Raw genomic sequence first — 24,056 nt, 5'->3', positions numbered from 1 at the left:
CTACGGCTAGGCTTATGTGCTGCAGAGCTGTCACATTCAATTTTTATCCGCAGCTAAGTGAAGCAGGAGGTGCTGAGCTTACGTACCTGGCTGGCATTTGATAAGTGATCCCTCTAAGTCAGGTGTATTAGGAAGGCTACAGGCCATCAGCCTCCCAGGTTCACATAGCTGACAGAAAACAAAGCGATGCTGAGAGGACAGGAGAGGGTCAGTTCACTGTTTCTTTCCTTGTCTGTCTAATCTGGAGGGAAGAAGTGGCTATTTTGCTTATTTAACATACTGTCTGAATGGCTTATAATTAAAATCCAACCAAGGGGAGATGGTTACAAGAATTGCCAAGACACCAGCCAGCCTCTTCCTAAGGAAATGCTTTCTGCATCTTTCCCTAAAGCAGCTTTTGGGGACAGCAAACTGGAGAAGACTTAATTATTTGTGGCCCTCGTCCACTATGCTTATTTCCAGATTTTCTGTATTACTGTTTCACTACCTGTACTTTCCTTAATACATAATTGCTCATATGATGGCAGTATTTGTGTGAAAAGTTCCCACGAACCAGTGGCAAAACACTCAAACCATTTGAAATACTTCAGGGATGTGAGCAGACAGGTTAATAATTTGTACTCATACGATGGATTGGACTCAACACCTTTCTGTATTGCAATTTGTTCTTTACGTCCTCTCAGGCAAAGTCTCTGCATCAGGATAGTTTCACATGCAACCCTCAAACAACTTCCTGCAAGCTGGACAAGAAGCATTTCCCTACATGCGCACCACAGAAGGCTGTGGGCTATAGGACTCCGAGGAAATGTCTAAGGAAAGGGTAGGACATACCCAAGGGGTTACTGCTACCACAGCAAACAGGAAAATAAATACCACACTGCTTCTCTTCTTGCTTTCGCTATGGAAGCGTGTAGTATTACTGTAGTAACATGAATGCTGTATTAGCAGAGAGGGGAAGGAATGGAGCTGACCCTGCTCTGCAGTACAGCAAACCAAGGAGGCAAGGGAAGTCAGCCTGTCCTCTGCATCAGTAAAGTGCAGATGGTATTCTTTCAACACATCCAGCCAAGGATGAAAAAAGCAAAACTGCAAATAGATAAGCAACCTGACAGCCAAGAGCACCTTTAGTAAAATGCTTGCTTCAAGTGAAAACATTCAGGCTGAAAATACTGCACCTTTCACCTTTAGCAAACAGATGGTGTCCAACCAAGTCTGAATTACAACTTAGTCTGAACAGCAATGAGCTGACAGGCTGATGAAAGAAACCAAAATATTCCTTGTATAAGGAGGAGTAGGTTGGCAGGATCCAAATCTGACATGACTTTGTCTCCTGTTACATGAATTCACTCTCCATCTTCCAAAACCTATAGCATTCTTCATAAGCCACTGTTATTCAAAATGCAACGTGAATAAGGCATACTTAAAAAAAACTAGTGTTCTTATGCCATGTTAAAAAACAAAACAAACCTACAAACTTTTAAAGAAATATATACCACAGCGTTAATAAGGAATCATTCCACACATTGTTTATTTTACAATAGAGTTTTAAAATGTGCAGTCACCCTGCCAGTGTGTTCATTCTAGAGACACAGAAAAATACTTGTAAATACATACAGCAGTTAGCCTTAAAAATCGTGGGGAAGTGCTCACTCAAAATCTTCTGCATTTCTGTGGGTTTGATCTCTAAACTTCAGGAATTTCTCCCTTTGGGGGTGCTTTGTTTATTGAATTCAATAGTGCATTAAAACAAATATTTGAACGTAGAGTCTGATTCAAGAGGAGTAAGTTATCTCAAAATTCTGCTAATACAGAAACTTAATTTTCTCAACATCTCCCAAGAAAAGGAAAAAGTAAGTATTGCTATGTTGTCACTATTCTTTCTAAATTCAAGCAGTGAAAGAGGAAAAGAGATCTGAAAACTTTAAGTTGGGTTTTTTTGATGGATGCATTTTTCTTTTGACTTAATGAAGCTTAATAAGCCAGCCAAGATAATATTTCTGGCTGTGGCATAATCTAAGCTACACAGCAATGTATTGAATAGCAATAGTTACTATTTATCTTGAAAGGAAAGTACACATCTGGATAAGTCACCCAAACTGGAGTTTCTGTAAGTAATGGGAGTTTAGGTGAAGTTTCATTTTTTTTACTAATATTGAAGGTGACTAACCGGTTAAAAATTAGTCCACGAGTCCAGTACTATTGAGCTCTATTTCCTTAGCAGCCAAGGCAAACATCACACTTGTTTCTCCCTCCTTTGATTCAAGAAAAGCTCCATCTTAAGAACAGGCAGAAAGGCCAAAGTGATTAAATTCAATATCCCAGAGAAGCAGGACTCATAGAAAGCAGTAATGCCTTTTATTAGATGAAGGTAGCTGCGGGGAAGGGAGGGGGCAGAGGACACTTTCCAGCGTCAAGCCCTTGCTGGGTCTGAAACAAATGCTAAGTCATGCCCATGGGCAGTTGCAGTTTGTTTTCTGTGTGGTCGGGTATATGCAAAGGCAGCTGAGCTGACGGCAGAGCCCCTCTGGGAAATGCACCTGGACCTTTTGCTTGGAGCAGGATGGACTGCCAAGATCATGTCTCGCACTATTTGCTACACCTGACTGCATGCAAAAAGAGCACCTCAATATCTAATGACATTTATGAACCATTTGACCAATTGAACAATTTGGCAAGAAAATGTAACACTGCTAATGCAGTTCAGAAAGAGAAATTAGTGTGTTGAAAAGCAGGAGATCAAAAAGGTAGGAATATCACCTTTTCCAACTGGGAATTAAAATATTCTGCTCCTTAAAACAATTAAGCACTAAGTTATTGTCCAAATAATAAATGCTCATCATTATGATGATGAAAACTGGCAGCTAAAGCTTGGGAGGGAGGGGGATATTAAAAATAATTCAGACATCATTAGACATCAGTGAAAATGAAAAATGAGACCTGAAACTTTGAAGCACAGAATAACAACACAAGGAAACAAATAAGAGAGGCATAACTGATAGAAAACAGACCACACTGAGTGGTATGCCAGGGCAAGAATACCACTAACATAATTTCAAAAATTAACATATTGGTATAGTCAAGCATTGGAAATGGTACAGCACGTCAGCCAGAGATGTTGAAATTCAGGATCCGTGTATCACTGGTTTAGCACCAGCCATCAGCTTCAGAAACAACCAGTGCTGGAGACTGCAGAGGTCAGATCCCCACGTGCAGGGCTGCTCGCAGAGAGCTGGACCCCACCTCTGAGCCCATCCCTGCCAAGGATGCTAGAGCTGTGCTCTCGCCAATATTGCTGCCCCTAAGGCAGCAGTAGTTACATGCTGCCTTCTTCAGTGAGCTCTGGCAATCTCACGCCCTACCAGGTAACATCGGGAATCACTTCTGTGATACAGGACTACACCAGCTGCCCTCTCAAGTTACTCATCATCACAACAGCAGGAAAACTTTTCTCCTCTTAATACTCATGCTCATTGAAAAACAGAGAGCTGACCAATACTTCAGTGTCGCAACTTCTTGCTGCAGCACCTGTACAGAGCAAGAGCACTGCAATCACAACAGAGCCCAAGAAGCAAGAGCAGTACCACCAGACTTGTCATAACATGCATCATTGTGCCGATGCAGACAATGTCTACGGAGCATCCTTAAGTTGCAAAATGCCACTTCTACTGTGGTTCACTGGTACCCAGTGAAAATTCCAGGAAGTAAGAAATAAAACGCAAAGCATGTGCTAACCATTTCCCTTCACTCAAACAATGCAAAGAATCAGCTCAAAGACCAGAAGGTGCTCAAAATAGCATTAGGAGAGTATTAATGTGATGCCCAATGCAGGAAGACAAATCTGTGTTTTATTCCTGAAAATACATCTCTTGAACAAGACACGAGAGGTGTATTGCCAGAATAATTCAGAAGCTTGAAACAGGCAAGTTCACTCTCTGAGGAAACATCTCCAGTGGCATTCAGGACCACCAGAAGAATGACCCTCCGCCTGGCACTTAGCTATGAAGTGCTGCTAGGCCGGGGAGGAGCGCAACTATACACAGGTGTTTTAAGACTTGCCTTGCTTATAAGTTCTTTCATCCTTCAATAACTAGAGAAGTTAACTTGATTTACATGAGGCAGCCTGCAATTACAAGACTCACTGAAAACAGCCCCCTCTCCCCGCCAGCCCATCCTTCAGCAACCTGCTCCCAGCCAGATGCAAAAGATGGACCCAGGCAAGGTCCCTCCTCAGACTTCATGGGGCTCAGCCGCCTGCCCAGGATTCACCTCCACCTGCCCAGGATTCACCTCCTCCCGCTGAAGCCAACACCTGACATCGCCCTGGCAGAGGCGGCTTAGTGCCGAGCCATGTCTGTGTGGTGCACTTACCTCTGTGAACATGTCTTACTGCCTTCCTACATGGCAGGGGAGATTTCCTGTTTTCATACATTCCCTTGTCAGCCCTAATCAGTGTCAATAGGTTATGGTGTCTTTTGTGCTGGCGGTGTCAACCCTGACAGGAAAGAACTTTTAATCTCTTCCCTCACACCGAGCCATGAGAAGCTGCAAGCGCTCCCAGGCATAACTCCCTTGGCTCCTCTCCGAAAAACGCTCTCTCAAGCACACGGTTGCTTAGCAATATTTGCCTTCCCCCTGTACAGTTCAAATTGGCAACATCTGTCCCTTTGGCACTTTCCACTTGTGCAAGAAACGGTGTGGAGAGTTTAAAAAAAAAAAAAAAATCTACGAAAAGGTTGGCAGAGAACGTTTCACATGAGCTATTAGAGCTGCTTTGGCATTTTATTGTTAGTTTATTTCCAGCCTGGATAAAACATGTGGCTTCTTCCAAAGGAGAGGCACGCAAGGGAAAGAAGTCTTTCACATCCAGTGGGACTCACCTATTAAATCAAATACAACAAGTAGCTTTTCCTGTTTACGTAATTACACCTGCATGCTATGGCTTGGTTTAGGGAAAAAAAAAAAACAAAAAACCACCACCACCGCCACCACAAAAACCAATCCTGCCATATAATTCTCCCCTATCCACTGGGATTGACTTCGATTTCTCTTAAGATACTGCATGCACATCAGGTGACAGAAAACAAGAGAAGCCAAAATCTGTTTATATATTTAAAAATGCAAAAGCTGTATGCAATCTCTGTCAAACCCCCAAACTGCTTGTGTCTATGAAACCACACCGAGCAGTGATCTGGGTCAGTGCCTCTAGATGTACCTACAATACAGCTGCTACAGCAAATGAGGGAAAAAATAAATGAAATTAATGTAAGAGCATAAAAGGTACCAACTGCTTTCACTTCTGGGAACCAAAAAGGACCATGGAGAAGACTCAAGTAAAAGGATACATCTTTGGGCACTTGGTATAACAACAAGCAGCAGAGAATCCTGTAGTTAGCCTTTCCCTGACTGCAATTCATTTCAGCTCACGCTCACCACAACACCTAAGGGTTACGAGAAAGGCCTTGGAGCACATAGCTTTGGATATTTACATGCAAGTTATTAGGGATGTTTACTGGGAACAATGTAGCTCAGTTTCAGTCCTTAGAGTGAAGTTGAGGTTTTCTTTTTTTTTTTTTTTTTAAATTTTTCTTATACAAAACAGAGTCAGAAAAATAAAATGGAGTTGATCAGACTAAGTGCTATTACAACAAGCCTGAGTATTAAAGTATCATTATATAGACACGTGAAGAAACTATAAAAATAAATTGTTTTGTCGCGATTTTAAAAAAAGTAATTAAAACCCCCAATCCTCCTAGAAACACATACAATCTATTATCTTACAAAGATGCAGGTGAACACCCCTAATGTCTTCCAAGGTGCCAACCACTATGCCCAGTAAGAGGATAGTGGTGGAATCAAAAGTTCAGTTTCTTCTAAGCAAACGACTTGTGTTATGTTTAAGAGCAAGTGCCATCCCAGATCTAGGCAGTTTATGCTACAATATGAACCCCAGTGACAAACTCTATCCCGGTTGTTAACAGGAAGGCGGATAAATGGCTAGCTAACTGTATATTGTGAAAAGCTGACGTATACTTTAATCTATAGAAAAATAACTTCAGGAGCTGACACCATGTTCAGCCCCCCTCACCTTGCACACTGTGCCCTTCCCACTGCCCCCTGGCTTGGTCCAGCAGGAAAGGCAGTAGGAGAGAAAACACTGGGAAAACCCAATGCAACATAAATGCAGGAGGAGAGGAGGGAAAGAGGTGAAGGAATTGTGATTTGCATTCTCCAACAAGCTGTTTATCCTTTTTTTGCCTGTTTCATTTTACTTTAACAGAGGGTAAGATACTGCAGCTTCAAGGCTCCATTGAAGCGTGCAGTTTTCCAAAATACACCCCAACTGACACAGTCTGGGTTGCAGAGGACTGATGGATCAAGTGAGCCATGTCCAGGACAAAAAAATTTTCTACTTTAAAGGAATTCTTAAATAAATCATAAATCATTTTTAAACAAACCTTAGACATATCTCACATTTAAACAGGTATCAGGTCAGAAATAAAGCTACTCCTCAGCTTTTCATTTTAACAAGCTTATCGCCCCAGGCTAAAAAAAGATTGTCTGTTGGTGCTGTCTAACATCAAGTGCAACATGGATTTCCAAAAGACTGTGGATTTGTGGGTTGGTTTTTTTTTTTTTAGATGTAGTTCCAGAAACAATACATTAAAAAACAAACAAACAAAAACTTTTTATACCTCTTACAATCAAAGACCTTACACAACTGCAGGATGATGGAGTCTGGAGACGAGGCAGAGGAACAGTTGAGGCCACCACAGTCACCTCCTCCTCCTCCGAGATAAATGTCTGGCTTTACTTTTGAAACTGGCAGCGATAAGCTGTCAGTGGATGTGCTTTGTTTTGAGCTTATTAACATGCGTGTCGCTTGCCACCTCTCCCTGCCTTCAGTGCTTGCTTTGAAGTTGCCTTGTTGGAAGGTTTGGCTGTCATCTGCTCTTAGCCTTCTCCTCAGGCTTTCCAGATCACTTCTCTTGTTTATTAGTCAGAATACTGGGCAGTAACAATAATTATATTTGCAGTATGAAATGCCTCTTGTAATGTTTCTGCTGCTAATCACGACCTCCTTGAATTTTGTTCATGATGTCTGCCCACAAGCAAGGAACCCAAGTTCTATTTTCACTTGCTGTTTCTTCCCCACAACAATTCCCTCTTTGAGATGCCACTACATGAGTACATATTACTCTCTTCGGACAACAGTTTTGCATACCAGCAGTCACCACAGGAGACACATATGAACAATACCCAAAGATAAGGATGACACAAAGTTTTCTTGTTTCCACACAGATTTTTAGCAGGAGTGTCAGGCAATTACTACAAACTATTACTATCCCCACAAGGTTTGAAAACAACCACTTCAGCTTAACAAAACAGTTAAAACCAACCAAACAAACAATCCCTCCCTGATATGCCACCCCAGCAGCTGGTAGTTCATTTCCTCCCTGGCAAGCTTACTGTCCCAAACCAGCTGCTTCGCAAACCAGCAATGCTGATGCAACTGCAGCACCCACCTGAAAGCAAGGGTATGCTGTTTCCATTCCCAAACTATTTTTTTTAAAATATATTTTTCTGTAGTCTGCTCCTTTCACTGAATTTTGCTTTCCTTAAGTTACTAGCGAAGCAGCTAAGCTTTGTCTGCAAAGGCACAGGCTGCCTCTGCATTTAAAAGACTTGTGCAGAAAACTTCATTAGTTTTAAAAAAAAAAAAGTTAGAAATAATAGTTCCCAATTCTTCTAAGCCAGTTCTAGAGAAGCAGTAACATTTGTCATTCACCCAATTGAAATTAGACTCCTTGCTGTTCAGAAGTAAATAAAGCTGGCTATAATGCAACCACCTGCAAGGTGCAGTTTGATGCTTGGCTTCAAATTCAGAATACTGTTCAGGGTAGGTAATTCATGCTGGACTCCAGGCTGGGTCCTTCTGCCAAAATTTAACTTTCGCTAAGCAGCTCTGGCAAAGGACTTTACCATCATCAGGGGTGTATGTGTGTGTAAGTAATGACAGCACAGGTATGTGTGTAAGTAATGACAGAATGGTTAAGCCTTTAATGTAGAAGATAGGACTCTTCTGGAAGAGCCAAAAAAAATCCTTCAGGGGAAGGAAAATACCCAGCACACAACTCACAGCATTATGGTTTTACTATTCTTTTGAGTTCTGTCAATATAACTATTACAATCAGTGAAACTGATGCAATGATATTTCTCAAGACACATGATTCCAGGTTCCCAGAAAGAGATACTACTGCTTATTAGACAAAGTGCTTTGGCAGAAAAAACAAGTCAGGCCTTTAGGCGCACAAGCTTTTCTGAAGGACTAAAATAGAGACCACAAACTTCAAACGAAGCACAGCTTGTGGTCAAGCTCTGCAAGTTTGATTTGGTTTTGTTTAGCAACTATAGCACAAGGAAAGCATCCTCATATGAAACTCCTGCAAGACAGAGCAGACTCTTAAAAAACCTGTTTTCAGCCACCTTCAAATGATGCTTCCTTCCTTCCTTCCCCAGGACTCACAGGCAGCACCAGCAAAGCCCACAAAGCCCACAAAGTCCGTCCCTCAAACCACAGCTACGCTAATGTAACTGCAGCCCCAGTGGCACACGCTACCTTCCCCTCGCTCTCTCTAGCATGTAAAACTCACACAGCTGGTGCTACACAGTCATGGCTTCAAAAAGAGTTAGGAAACCTGAGGGATCCAGCAAAACAATCTCACTGACATTTTCCATACTCGCTCACAAGCCAGCCACTCATTCCTGCTGCCCTGCATTTCAAGAATATTAACCTGACAATGTCAAGCGCTCAGGAGAAATGTGAGAATTTCTGTCATATAGACGTTCTGCAATTTGCTTTGTTAGACAGATGGAGCTTTACAGGGCAACTTATAGCACTTGCTGGTTTTCCCCTCACTTCCAAACTATTGCTTCTTGCTTGACTTAACAGAGCTCACTATTAACACCGTGCTTTGAAAACAGGGTTATCAATTTCATTTTGATACCTTCTCAACATTACTACATCTGAATGTTTCTATGCACATTTATTTACCTACCTTTGTAAAACTTGTGTGTGTTAGTCCCCATTGTACAGATGAAGGTTTGGAAAATTACTGATACCCAGAATTGCAGGATATTCATTTTACCATTAACATACAGCCACTGACACAAAATGGGTTATTACAGAAAAAAAAGTAGCTGTTTACACACACAACATTTAACAAGCACTGATTCCGTTCTGCACAGCAATGGTAAGTAACAACAAAAGTGCTCTTAAGTTCTCCTTAAATTCAGCTTGTTGGCTCCTGACTTTGCAAATGGCAGAGGACCACAGGTTTTATTTCGTTGGGGGTTTTTTTGGTTTTTTTTTTTTTGGTCCCTCCTTTTTAAACACAGCACTCTTTACAGTTGCCAATGAGAAAGGCAATGGTCTAAATGCTGTGCTGGAATCATAACTGATTCCAGTAAGGATGGCTGATCACAAGTCCTTCACAGGAAGAACAATTTAAAAAACCTCAACCAAAAAACTTCTCAGTGATTAATACGCTATAGCAGCTCGTTTAAGCCCGAGTTTCTCACAGCAGTCTGGATGAGACACTGACTTCTGAGTCATCTGGAAAGATGCAACGCAGTTTATGGAAATTCTTGCCTGACCTTATCTATCCTGCTCTTGCTCTCTGCAGGATTTGCAAATCCCCATCTCATTACTCTTTCTCAGTCTCCCATTGCTTTGCAAAGTGATGGATTTAGCAACCGAATTTGGACGAGTGTTCTGCAATGGTGCCCAGACACACTCTGTGGAGAGAAGTTGGGTTTGGTGTAAGCCAAAGAGCTAAGTCGATCCATACCTGATGGGAGAAGCTGGCAAGGACTCAACTGCTCTCTCAGAAACAGTTTCTTGGCACCCTCTCCTTCCCCTCCTCACCACACACTCCAGGCAGATGCAGGATCCCTGTTCCTTTCTTCACACTGATACTCCCTAGTTGGGCTTCCAAGCAGCAAGAACAAACACCACCTGTTTCTGGTGGCCTGATGGCTGAATGCAGCACTATGCATTACTTTTTTTTTTTTTTTTTTAAACAATTCCCCTGTTATTTGGTATTTTGCATAAAAACCAAGTCCAGACCTTGGAGCCAAGTGAACAAGCAAGGATCTCAAACTTGAAAAGCCTTGCAGCTGAGAGTTGGTAGTTGAACATTGGACCTGAGTGTACCTTCTCCAAGCATCAAAGAGGAAGATGAAAAAGACAACTTCTAATTTATGACTTCTGCAGTCTGACACATGAACTTTGAACATCAGAGTCTGGTTAAACTGAAGTAACAATACAAGATGTCCTTTTGGCTTTTGAACCAACACCTGCTCCTTGCCCCACATGCCCTCACCCCCCAGCTCTTCCAGAGTGCTCTTTGTTCCGGAGACCATAAGCAAACATTAAAAATCTAGTAGTAACAATTGTCATTTGTGTTTAATCTGCTTCTTTAGCAGTCACACACCAACAAAAAGACAAATTTACACAATGCTTGTGGTGAAGCAAGGAAACCCTTCTCCAATCACATAAGGCACTTCCGACTATAAAGAGGGCAGCAGAGGAGATAGAAGTAACCTTGTTACCTCTCTTGGTGCAAAGCAGGGGAAAAAAAGAAAAAAGAATCAAAAAAGGAATACAAAGGGGAGAGGGAAAAAAAGCCCAATCTCCCTTCTAGTCAGTAAATGATAAATAAATATAAGGTTGGTAGAAAGACAACAACAGTAGCTTAATGCTAAATACTCTGTATTCACTAGGTGAGACCAAATGACAGTGCTATATATATTTTTAAAGATTTTCATTTTTAAAGGACACAGGATTAAAGCAATATATTTATTTCTAGTTTATAGGGTTCACCTGTCTGACCACTCCTGCCAGTAGAAAAGCTCAGTTGCCATGGGGAGAAGTCAGTGAAAAATTGTTTATCTAGAATGGACTTTTTATTTTTGTCATCCAAACTTCTTTCTAGGTATTTAGTCATTACTATATACTATGCAACAATCATGTTTTAACTGGTGACCATTCATAAATATTTACTGAGGTGAATAGAGCTCTATGACAGCAATCCCACTTTGAACACAGAGATCTTTTTGTGTATCCTGTGCTTCAAGGATAATACAGTGTTACCAAAAAGACTTAACACATCATTGTTTGTTGTTGTTTTGGTTTTTTAAATTGGTTGCTTCCCTATTTGCTTTCCTAGTTTGTAGGTGAAAGAGGAGAGTCCGATGAGGTCTCATTACATGAGATAAAAGGAGTCACTCCCTAACGTTTATGAAACTGCCAGGAAAACAAAGCCAAATCTTCAGTGAGCATCAAGTGCTATACACTCCTCCAGACACTATGCCCTTAATAACGCTTGAGGATTTATAAACATTCTCTCTCAAACCAGCCTCACTGCTTCTTGGCCCTGCCGTCAAGCCAATTCCCTTTAAGACATCACAGTCTTTGCCAATGGAGGTAATACAAGGGTCTCTGTTGGTGCTGTGCTCTCCTCAAGACATGAAAAGGTGCTGAGGGAAGAGCTAAAATCTGGCACATTAAGAGAAGGGATACATCTAAGCTTCACGTATGCTATATTTTTAAGTCTTCCCACAATAAATTTAGAAAGATGCCTTAAAGAGATGGGGATGACGTTTGAAAGCAAAGGTTTTTATTTGGAAAAGAGGGGAAAGAGCTGTTCAGTTTCTTTACGTGAATGCAAAGTGAGTCACTGCACAGTTATCCACTGTGGATTAATTCACTCTACAGTGAATCTGCTTGTCTATTCAGACTGGAAGGCTTAACTTGTCAGTGTTGCCATGAACAGAAGCTGTCAATAATGAATTCACAGCTGCAGGTGACACATGCCTTAGAAATTCAATTAGCCAAAAAACATGTGGTAGAAAAAATGGCTTTCCTAAATGATGTCAAGGGAGCTCATGGGAAAAACTGTATCTGGCATGTGGCTGTTCAGTATAACTGGGGCTGAGCAGTTTAAATAAAATTTGTAAAACCATGCTCCCAGTTGCTGGGAGGAAGAGGGAAGAATAGTTGAGTTTCTGCTAGCCTAGACCTATTCACTGTCAGGGTCATGGGAGGGCAGGAGCCTCCCTGCAGCTCCTGTTTCACCAAAAACAAAAGGGAGGGCCAACCTTTCAGCAGAAGGACCCCCTGATTAGCCTTCCCAAGATCATTTCTTTGGGTGAATCTTTCACCTGCATGCAACATACCTCAGTGGATATTTCCTAAAAGCAAACCAGCCCAGCCCTGTTCCCCAATCACCTCTTTCGTACTGTACATCCAGCACACAGGGAATATATCCAGGTGTGCACCACACTGTTTCTTCCTCTTCACTCTCCAGGCTTCAGCACTGAAAGACTGTATCATCAAAAATATGTTAATCATTGAAACCAAACAGAATTAAGTAAATATGATAATGACAAGCCTGAAACAAGCAGAAAATGAAGTAATGGATTTTTCACTAGAGCTTACAGAGCCATTATCCAAAACGCCTATGCATAGAAAACAGAGGTCACAGCCTAAAAATACCTACCTCAAATGAGGATCATTCAGCATAATCACAAAAGGTTTCACCTATCAGCTTTGAAATGGACTAAGCATATAATTAAAACCAGGGGTTTTGTTTGTGCAAAACAATTTATTTCATTATCTTAATTTCCCTTTTTAATTATGTTCTTACTCCACCAGAGACCTAATAGCACTCCTGCACCAGCATGGGTAACGCTACTTGTGCTCTGGCAGCTGTAGGATTTTTATGGGCATTTGGATTCAGAGTCCTGTGCTCAATGGAAAGTGAGAAAGAAGTTTCATTCAGCATACAGCATCATAGCTAATGCTGCCCTATCTAAAATAATATTAAACCAGAGACACATGAGATGACATAAAAAGCATGGGGATGGGAAAAGAGATAAGATGAAAATAGACATGGGACCAGGAAGAGTTGGGAGAGAACAAGGAAGTCTCATTTCTGAAAAATAAGCATGCCCTCTCAAAAAAAAACAAAAAAACAAAATAAAACAAAAAAACCACCCAACCAACCAACCAACAAAAAACCCAAAACCAAAAAACCACCTACACTCAAACCCCAGGAATTGCAAAGAGTTTTAAACCCAGAAATGCCCTTTATCTTTTTGGCAATGGATAATGAAGAATAGGTAACGCAGAAGGTAAGGCCCTGCACTGCTTTACTTCCCCTCCAGGAGTAAAATATCCGGTCAGGCAAATGAAGGAAGTGCACTGTGGTCTGCATTTCAATTTTGAGGTATGATGTTCAATGCCAAACCTACTTTGAAGCAAATAAAGTCTCTCAGCATGAAAGTATTTTCACAACTTCTCAACAATGTCATTTTGCCAATTTCATCTCATTTTCCACAAGAAACTGCCTACAGCCATTTGCAGCTGATTAACACCCTTTTTCATGAAAAGCAGACTGCACCCACACTCTCCCTTTTTATTACAAAGGCAAAACACAATCTGAAAACTATCTCCATAGCTCTCCTTGCCCAGCTGCCTTAGGTCAGCACTGTGGGATCCTACATGCCATAGGGCATAGCAATAGCTCATCCTTCTCAGTGCTGAAGGATGAGCATGGTAAAACTGCCAAATGTACCTGTGAACCAAGTGCCTTTGAACGTGCAGGAGGCTGAGCCACAAGGCAGGCAGCAGCAGTGTGCTGGTCCCTTAGTAAAGCTGAAACAACAGGCTTCGAAGGGCACAACGAAAAAGAGTGTCCATTTGCTGAACGACACATGTACAACAATGCTGCTCCTCCTCTCCCACTGCTTTACCAGTGCGAGCTTTAAGTCGCTTGAGTGGCTGAAGAAACACACACATGCCTGAGAAATCCAAGGCTTCTGCCTTCATCACACATGACAAATCAGATAGATGGTCTTGGGGTAAGAAAAAACAGATGGAGTACAGCAAGGAATCTTGATGTATCAAAATAATTATAAAGGAAAGAACCACTTCTTAACAGCCTGGTTAAGAAGCAATTATAATTCCAGCCATCCCCTTCCTCTAAAGTTTCCTAATAGTCTCTTACAACACACCTGCTCCTTGTGAAGCCACTGGACTTCACAACAGGGCTCAAATGTAGGTGAGAGATGCTTTCTGAAATCTTCAGAAAAGCCTTCCCACTCACTCTGACCACTGCCCTTTCCTTTTTCTCTCAAGTGAAAGCTAGAACGGACTAATCCAACCCAGCTCAACTGCACCAGTCTCTACCACACACTGCATACGACCTCTAACCAACTCAAGATGCAGGGAGAACTATACAAAAAAAATCCATATTCTCAAAAGTTTTGTTCCCTCTGGCAAGAGAGCCACTTAAGTAGTACAAGAGCAACAGCGTTATGTTCCCAATTGCACCTGCTAATCTGCAATAGCCTGCACTCAACCTTGCTGCAACCAATTGAAATGTCTCAACCTGGAAAAGAGCAATCCATGAAAATGACCAAAAGAGCAGAATGAAAGACAAAAGAGCACCTGAAAACAGAAATCTAACGGCAGACTGAAATTGCAGATTCTAACTGAAGATTGAAATCTAAGCTCCAAAACTTTATTCGTTTTTAAATGGGGGGCAAACGAAGAAGCTAGTGTTTCACTCTCAAGCAAATAATACATATTAGGAAGAAGCTGTTACCAGATGAGGAGGACTACCCAAAGGTTTACATGCAACACATTTTGGTCTTTGGCGCAACTGCCACCTCTTCACTGCAACAACTGCAGCTTCCCATCCCACATCTTTTGCAACATCCCTCTCAGTCCTTGGCAGAGAAAGCACAAATGTAGTGACGAGAATGAAGGTTTGCTTGAGCTTGCTGCCCAGGCTGCCTTCTGCTGATAAGGACAAGCACATAGCAGAGTTCTGCTCATTTTGCTCATAGCTGGGACAAGAAAGAGCGTATCTTCTTTGCTCAAATGCAAAATTTTACAGAACTTCTAGGATCTTGCTTATCATTGAGAATTCCACGTCTGCGTTAAATTTACTTAAACCTTCAGAACTTGCTCAAAAGGCATTTGATGAAGCAGGAGACAGAATGGTGTCATGCTTCCCAAGGAAGCTAGGCTAAATCCATCTGACAGAAATCTACAGGATGTTTTTTGTTCACATTAATACTTTCCTGAGGGTCTACAGTGAGATCTTACAAACTTACTTAGGAGAACCCTGTGGTGTTCGCAGTCACTTATCACAAAACCCTAAAACCTTCAACCTACCAGGTGACCACAGAACTTGCTGCACAGTCAGCTGTCCCAATATCCAGCAAGGATTTGGGGCCTCTACCCACCAGCACTCAGACTGAGTACTGACACTCTGCATGTACTAACTGCAGGTGCATCACCACTTAACCTGCTCAGCATATCCCCTTCTCCTTTTCAACAATCTTTACGGGCAAAACAAAAATCATAGCAACAGAAGCAGTCTCTCTAACCATAAAAGCTGCTGTGGCCTCACTGAGAAAACCACAGAACCATAGCAAGCGTTGCATTTTCACCATCCAAACAGATATCTCACCCAGGTCAGCAAAAGCCAACCTCTAAATGCACCTTCTAAACACGATAACGTGTGCACAGCCATCATTGCTTCTGGTAGTCTCTGCCCTTCAATGACCTATTCTCCCACAGCTGAACCTACCCTGCCAGAAACAGAGCCCCCCAACAATTGCACTCACCTCTATGGGCTCAGAAGGGATTTCCAATTTGGATAGTTTGGCTTTGGCGTTTGCCTTCAAATCTGAAATTTTTTCATAGGGTTCTCCATGGTATTCCTCCAGGAGAGGTTTGAGCTCCGGTGATTCAACTGGTGCCTGATCTTGGCCATCCATTGGTCTGACATAGGCAGTTGGTTTCTGCTGCATTGCACTGGTTTTTGATGGCAAAGGTGGGGGAAAAGTCTGAGAGGAAGGCTGAGTGGTGCTGGTCAGGTTAACGACTGAGCTGTCCCGACTTTCTTTCTCCTGTGATCCTGTCACTAGGTCCTGAGATGATTTTGTTTGACTGTAGGTCACCCCATGACTTTTGCTGCTGTTCTGTGACCTGGAATTGATATGCTGGCTGGAATGTAGAGGTGACAGAGGTGCCACTGGAGAAGACAAAGATGACAGCAATGGAGAAAGCGCCAAAAGGGAGTCCTGCAATTCATTAGCACGACCTTCACCAACAGCACGTCTGTCATTTCTCTTGTGGTGAAAACCTGTGTGACTTTCCTGGCCACCACGATTGTGTTCTTGACCTTGGCTCCGACTGTTGGATAAGCTGTGACTCTTGGTGTGCAAACCTGAAGCTGGTTCTGTTCTTGATTGTGCCTTTTGGTAGTGAATGGAGTGGCTTGGAGGGGGAGGAGCTACAACCGTAGGTCCCATGGGTGGATGGCGGGTTGTGTGGTGGAATGAAGATGGTAACGTATGGCTGGTCTTTTCAGGGAAGTATGGGCGATCAGGCTTTCCTTGTGGGATCAGAGGAGCAACACTTTTTGGAATCCCTATGAGATTCTGATGGGATTTGTTGCTGATGAGCTCCTTGACCTCCTCGTAATTGCCCAGCATGTTTTGAATTCGGCTTGACAACTCATCTTCTTTATTAGTCTACAACAGAAGAACAGAGAGGGGGAATTTAAAAAGCATGGACCCCCCATCCAAAGAGATCCAGCTCAAGAAGAGACATTCTTCAGGATCTTATTTTAATCACCATGCATCACCACAAGTGAAGTTATGCCAGCTCACCTTGATCCTTCATGCAGTCTCTCCAAAGCAAGTGGGACTGTTCTAGTCAGTATTAGCTCTTCTGAGCCAAGATTGCAGGTACGCCTGCAGTCTTCAGGAACGCTAACATCAGATGAGTTTGTTTCAACCAAAGCTGCAGACAGGCAGCCAAAGCTGCTCTTGAGCACTCTCCCTCAAACTCCCAGACTACAGGAGGCCCCCAAATGAATCTGCCCAACTCAAAGCCTGTACTGTGCTTCCACCATCTACAGAGCTTTAAGCACATACTCTGATGAACTGAAGTTAAGCAGATGGGAAGATGCTGTGTTTGCGTGTATCATGCTCAAGTCTACTATACCGTATGCAGAGGCCACAGCTCTCCTCTTCCACCCCAACCCTCTTCCCTCCTCTCCCTCCACCACACGCCCCCCTACCATTCATTACCTTGTAGGGTTCTGCAAAGAGGGGAGTATTCTCAGGGAACTTGTCTTTCTCCTGCAGAGCTTCCTGATTCCGCCTCTCTTTCTCTCGAATACGCAGCAAGTTTCTGTCCTCGTTGTACAAGCTTTAGGAAAAAGAGAAAGTAAGGATCGTTAACACTTTACACCAGTGTTATCAAGAAGTATCTACTTTGTGCAGAAACCAGGGTTTTCAGACAACGGTAAACGTCCAGCATGAAAGTAAATTTGAAATCCACAGGGTGATTATAGCTGACAAATCAGTTATGTCCAGTATTTGCCGTACCACATAGTAATGTAATGTACAACATACAGCATGCATCCTTCTCAGTGATTTCTACTCCTGATATCATACATGAAGAAGGGTGGGAAGGGAAAAACTATCCATTCATTTAATTGTGAAACAAATTGAGAAGAAGCCAACATGGGTGATAAGCGCATGAGCTGGCAAATCCAGTTGCAATGATCAGTGTGAAAACTACCATTCTTGTTCTCCTCCAGACTTCTGCCCCAACTCTTCACCTGAGAATAAAAATGAATCCACTATTTTGAAGGCGTTGCCACTTTCAGAGATTGAACTTTGCCTAATTTATAAACAGGCTTGAAAACTTACTCTCTACTTTAAATGATCATTTGGAAAGCTGCTTACCTGGCAAACCAGATAGTCGCATTTAAAGCAATCACATAAATGTATTTAAAGAGGTGGTCTCAGAAATTTGGAAAACACCAGGTCGAATCCCCCTGTTCCTCCTCAACCACATATGCATGCACTCAATTCCACCAGCCCCACATCAAAAGAGCAATAAAGCTGTGTCACATGCACAGCAGGATGACTTCATGGAAAACCAGATTCTTTAAACTACACCTCCTCTGTGACATACTACTGCAAAATAGAGGAATCTATTGTTGTAATATTTATGGACATTTGGGAAGAAAAAGCATGCAGGCATAATATGTGCATGCATGTACTTCTCTCCTATTTCTACTCTACTGCACAGGCATAGTATGTGGATGCAGGTTTTTCTCTCCTCTCCTCTCCTATTTCTACTGTACTGCACAGTCTACTGCATACATACAATTCCTACATTCTTCTTAGTACACTCAACTTCTCAAGTGTCCCAGTTTGGAAGGGAAGAGCCTTGTCTTCCCCACCAGCGACATTTTCTCAAATACCACACACATAGTCATCTACTGAAAGTTTAATCATCCATAAAGGAGAGATAGAGGACTGGCTTTGCTGTAATAGTTAACCAAGAGGTCTGACTACTGCAGAGGGGGTTTCCCGACTCAACATGAGCTCTGGAAAACGATGCTGTCTGATGGCAAATTTCCATATATGGAACAGCAGCAAGAATGTACTTGTGCCACTAAGACAGAAAGACATATTCAGGGGTTAGACTGTGCACATTTAAAATAGTTTCCAACTTTGTTAGTGCTGAACTGTTTCCAAACATAGCAAACCAGAAGTTTCCAGTAAGCTCTATGTACTCCACTTCCGCAAACGACGCAAACAATGTAAAAAAAAAAAAAAAAAAAAAAAGGGAATCACAGATCACTGATTCAGTAAATATACACAATCCTTGTTACAAACAATATATAATAGAAGCATTTCCTCTCTGCATCTGATGTCACTTTGCATGTGAGCAATTTCGTATCTATAATCAGTTAGTTGGTCAGTTGCCCTCTGTGTGCCAGGAAAGCTTTGTGCAGCCAGATATAGGAGAAGACAAAAAATTAGGAGGAATTATAAGGCAAACTAGAAACAATCTTGGCTACATCTACTACTTGAAATTGTATGCGTGCGAATGATTTTTTAAATGAATGCTTTTCAAGTTGACAGCATTTTTTAAACATATCTGTTCAAGTTATCTGGAAAATTTTTACTGAATGAATCATCATTTTCCAAACATTCCAGGAAGTAAAAAAATGATTCTGTAAATATCTTTTATATAAACTTCAAAAAAATTCCCTTAAGAGCAAGTATGAAAAAAATCACAAAAGATGGTTTTAACAGCTAAGATGCTGGCTTTTAGCATGAAGGAGACCTCTGAAACCTCCTCTTCACCAATCTGTGACACTGTGGCCCAGTGTCAGGAACACCGACACCAACTGTAGAACAAACTTTTTTTTTTCTTTTTTGATGGGCATGATTTAATCTGGATCAATCAGCTCCTCTTCCCCCACCGGTCCCCAGTCCATTTCCCCCGTGGCTGCACAAGCACTCAAGCCAACACAGTGGTGAAGGCAAAGGAACAAAACCATTGCCCTTGGTGGCAGTCCTTGTTTCTTGCCATTTCCCAGCCTCTTTGCCCTACAGTCAATATCTTCCCTTAACAAATCATACAACTCTCTTGCAAGGAGCTCTTCTGATGTTTTCGGACTAATCAAGATTGTTACTGCAACCAGGTGCTCAGCTCTAGCTCTCCCCCACCCACCTTGACTTTATCCTTTTGAAGCTACCACCAAGTATGTTTTTGAGCCTAACAATAGTATTCAGTGCAATGGTGAAGGTACAAAAGGACAATTTTAAGTTAGTTTTAACTCATCCTTGAGCATCAGCTGTTTTCCCAGTCGTGTTTTTCCCTGTGTCAGTTCTTCAGCCATAATTTTCATCATTCAATAGACAGAGGGACGTACAGGAAATTAAAAGACACAAAGACGATCTACTTTTTACAAGAGTGACAACTGTGTTAAAGAGAGCAAAGCTCCTTCTCCCACTTTGTGTCTTTTGATACACATACACATTTTGGTCCGCACAACGCAGCCCACATCTCAGCCCACCCTGTTACTATTTCTGTCTTGATCCACACCATGAATGCCAAGCACTCAGACCTACACAGTACTTTTTAATACAACTGCAACATTAAATACACATACTTGGTTTTCTTTGTTTTCTCCCTAGTACTTATTAAATTACTCATGGTGTTGGCTGGAGTACACAGCACACACAGATATTGTGCTAGCTTCCCCAAAACGGATTTTGCTACTGCAATTCACAGACTGTTGTGGCACACTTCAGATCCAGGCCTCCCGGAGACAAGCTGTTGAGCTGGCATAGCTCTCTGCTGAAGCCCAAGATGGTAAGAAATGAAAGTGGTTTAAAATGCTCATCTGAGCAATACATAAGGACAAAAGCCACAGCCAATCCATCTCTTTTTAAAACAGACTGGTTTAAAACAAATTATTTTAAAATAAGCCAATCTCATTTTATCTTCCCAGGTAAGAGATTGTTTGCCTCTTTCAGAGGGGACAGAGAAAGATATAAAAGCCATGAGGTTCAACACAAGTCTCTTGGGGAACACTGTCAAGACTAAAAGAGTAACTTCTCTTCTAAGAGACCAATTCCCAACCTCCCTAAGAACCTCAGTTACCTTTCAAAAACTCTAGCATCACTATTAGAGCATACCACATCGCTTTATAATCTGCATTATTATTTAGTAAGGCACATGCAGTAGTATTTGAATACTTGAGATCTTTCAAGGCGCACTACTGTAGTAGTGGCCATTCCTACAGAGCACTGAGAACTTTGAGTAACAGCCTCCACACACCACTAGAGTCAAGCATCCTATCTTGTAATGACTTCACTACCCCCTGCTTGTCTAGCTTCCAGCAGTAATTGAAAATTTGCTCCCCTGGTCAGCTTCTTCACATAAGATTTATTAGCAAGGAGATAATGTAGATCAACTTTCTTAAACAAAAAATACACAAAATACTTCAGATGGATCCAGTTAACAAGCCAGGAATAATTTCCACATGCCAGATGGCTGACGTGGGGAGTCAGTGGGGATCCACACGTTCACCCATGTTCACCCTTTGTATGATAAACCTATACAGAACATGACTTAGTATTAACAGGATTTTTCTATGGTTGCTGGGTAAAAAGGGCAGGAGCTGTAAACTATTCAGATTACTATTCTTGCAGGAAAATACAAAACAGCATGCCACTATCAGCAGTAAACCAAGATTGAAAAGCATTAGTGATGATCCACACATATCAGCATAACCACATGTGTATCTCCCTGGCTGGAAGAGCTCTGAGAGGTTGAATCACTCCACAGTGAGACTCTGCTGTGAAACAAACAAGTGGAAATTCTGTCCGAGAAGTTTTGTGTTTTGTTCAGTTGTTTCAACTCGCAGAGCAGGAGGGTGAGCCAAAGCCCACTGAAATAGGCAAAAAAAATTCTTATCCGTTTCAATGGACTTTGTGTTGGGCAACGAGAGTGCATTCTTCAGTTGTGCAAAACAGGCCTGACCTTGGGCACACATGAGCAAACCTCTGGCAAAATAAAGAGAAGTCATCATTTGGACACTATACATCAGCTCACAAGGTTCAGCTTCTGCACCTTTAAAAAAACCAAACAAACAAAACCAAAAAAACCCAACCCCACACAAACAAAAAACCAAACCACCAAAACAAAACAAAACCCCACAACCCCCCCCAAAAACAAACAACCCTCAAATATTAAAAGTTTGAGTTCATTAATGTTAATCATAAACCAAAGCATTAGCACAATATTACTACTCATATATTTAATCCTCTTCACCACAAACTCTCTTAATAATTAAGACTTGATGTTATTGTTAAGACAAAACAGAACATGTACGTGCACATACATGCACAAGCAAAAATTTACTGGAAAGGAGGCAAGCAGAACATCAGTCTGATATGTTGGAAGAATGGGGGAAAACCTTGTGGGCTATTTTTATTTTCTCTCCAGGATAAAATCTGTTGTCAGCGCTGGCGGATCAAGGTTCTTGTTTTACATTATGCCTTGGTGTAAACGTCTCACTAGATCTCAACTTAGAGCAAGAGAAGCCCATAACTTGCAAGTAGTTTAAAAACTAACAGCAGCAATAAAAACAAAACAAAACAACCCCAACCCCACACTTAAAAGAAAAACCCAAGCCACATATTATGACCCTGCAAACTGTTTTCTACTAAAGCACTGTGCTACATCCATGTGGATTACGGATATCCTATTTCTAGGCTGGCAAGCATCCAAATTCAAAGCAATCAAGCTGTTTTGCTCAGAGGTTCTGATTACATTAAAACAAAAGGAAAACCCTAAACAACTGTAACTTTTGTCTCTTGCAACAATAATATTTACGATGAGAAGTAGCTATCTTTCCTATATGTATCCCAACACTGAATGTAAAACATCTTACATGCTGCTTGCTGCAAAAACAGCAGCTGTAATACCTTCTAAAGGCCTTTTCTTTCCCTGAACCTTCCTTGACCCCAAGCTCTCTTCACAGCAATAAATTCTTTCTAAAGAGTGTTTGAAGAGAAGGAGAGGAGGGACGGAGGGGAGGGGAAGGGACACCGCCTTTTTGCCATAATGCCAGTTCCTGCAGGTTTAAAAGAAGATGAACGTGCCTGCTCCAGGACAGCCCAGTGGACCTGGGTGCTCTCACACGTACAAGACTATCAGGCACTGCTCAGCGAGGTTAGTCATGCGTTGTTACTACTGCAGACCTCTTTGTGCTGTCACGGTGACTAGCGGCCCAGGCTGCTGGCCATGCACAGCTGACTACCCATTCAGCCAGGCGAGGGGTCATTCCCCTCCCTTTTGCTGTTCAGGATTGCCATCCACCCTCTGCCTCCCTTTCTGAAACGGATCAAACCAATTTTTGTTCCGGGCTTTTTCTCCAATTTCAGTGCACAGAAGGAGGTACAGTTTTAAAAGCAGAGGGATAAGGGAATAAACACCGAGTAGCTACTTATTTGGTCAAGCAGTTGAGAGCACCAGCCCTCCCTTCTCTAAGTTACAGACAAGCCCTTAAACTACCTGAAGACAACAGCTAAAACTCATTTTAATTGGTTTAATTATACTTCATCATGTAGATGTCAAGTTTCCACGCACATTACCTCATCTCATACTGAGGGGCTTTTATTTAAAAACAAGTAAGTTGTATTGTACTAGATAGCATTCCTAATTCAGAGCAGAACTGTCTGCTGTCTACTGAAATGCCCACTTTTTTTAATATAAGCCTGTAGTTATCCTAGTCGCAACATCTGTGGAGACACTCTTTCTGTCCACCATTAACCTGGCCATTTAGGGTATTTGTCAATATGCTCTTTAAAGCTTTTGAAAACCTGGGCTATGCTGTAACTCATAACACTGCACAGTTTCCCCAAAGTCAGTGTTAGGAAGCCAGGCAGAAAGCATCGGAGAACCACAGTCAGCCAGGCCCTGCGTGGACCCGTGCCAAGAGGAGAGGAGGTCTCCACAGCCTGCCAGGCACCATCAAAGGAAACCCATGCAGCAAAGCCGCCTGCCAGGCTCCAGCAAGCTGTCCCTCGCACATGCACGGACAGAGCCCTAACCTCGCTATTGCCAAAGCTGCAGGGTGAACCCCAGCTCCTGTTCTTCAGGAACCTCCCCAGATTAGCAGCTTTGATATTTAGATTTTCCTAGAATGGGAACTCAAAAAAACCTCAAAACCAAAACCACCCCCAAGCTCTTACTTAATGATTTGTGGAAGTGCTTTGGGAAACTGGACCTCCATGCTTAGCACCAACATGCCAAACACATGGGAGCCTGGGAGCTGGGGGACTCCATGGTCCCACCCCATCCGTCTTCAGGGCGGAAACAGTTCAAAATTTGAGAGTTAAAAATAGTGCTGCACTCTGCAGCTGGGATACACCTGATGTGTCACCAGGAAAGCCCAAATACCCTGTACGTTCAAACAGACAGATGAGACTGAATGACTGCCCTGAAATATTAGTTCAGTCTTGATCATCTTCAAACATGCGCCACAAGAAGTAAACACATGCACAAATCCCCCCCACCCGGCCCCAAAAAAACCCAAGTCATGCCTTGCTACACACTGAAACAGTAAAATACTCCAAGGCTCAAAGCAGCCCAT

At 42.1% G+C, this 24,056-nt stretch overlaps 1 protein-coding gene across 11 annotated transcripts in view; it reads right to left on the bottom strand.

Annotated features, from left to right (window-relative positions):
• Window positions 1-24,056, bottom strand: part of AFF1 (ALF transcription elongation factor 1) — a 135,830-nt gene that overhangs the window by 60,669 nt on the left and 51,105 nt on the right. For all 11 annotated transcript variants that reach the window (XR_012042823.1, XR_012042824.1, XR_012042825.1 and 8 more), the window contains 2 exons: window positions 17,173-17,293; window positions 15,700-16,611 (listed from right to left, as the gene is read on the bottom strand). Coding sequence is in view for 8 of the 11 variants with exons in the window: in XM_072863337.1 (XP_072719438.1) it covers window positions 15,700-16,611; window positions 17,173-17,293 (1,033 nt within the window). In the remaining 3 variants the exon portion in view is untranslated. The remainder of the gene's footprint in view (window positions 1-15,699; window positions 16,612-17,172; window positions 17,294-24,056) is intronic.

Source organism: Ciconia boyciana, chromosome 5 (assembly GCF_034638445.1).
Source record: "Ciconia boyciana chromosome 5, ASM3463844v1, whole genome shotgun sequence".
In the NCBI taxonomy this organism is placed as follows: Eukaryota; Metazoa; Chordata; class Aves; order Ciconiiformes; family Ciconiidae; genus Ciconia; species Ciconia boyciana.
This window is presented reverse-complemented; position numbering and strand designations above follow the sequence as displayed.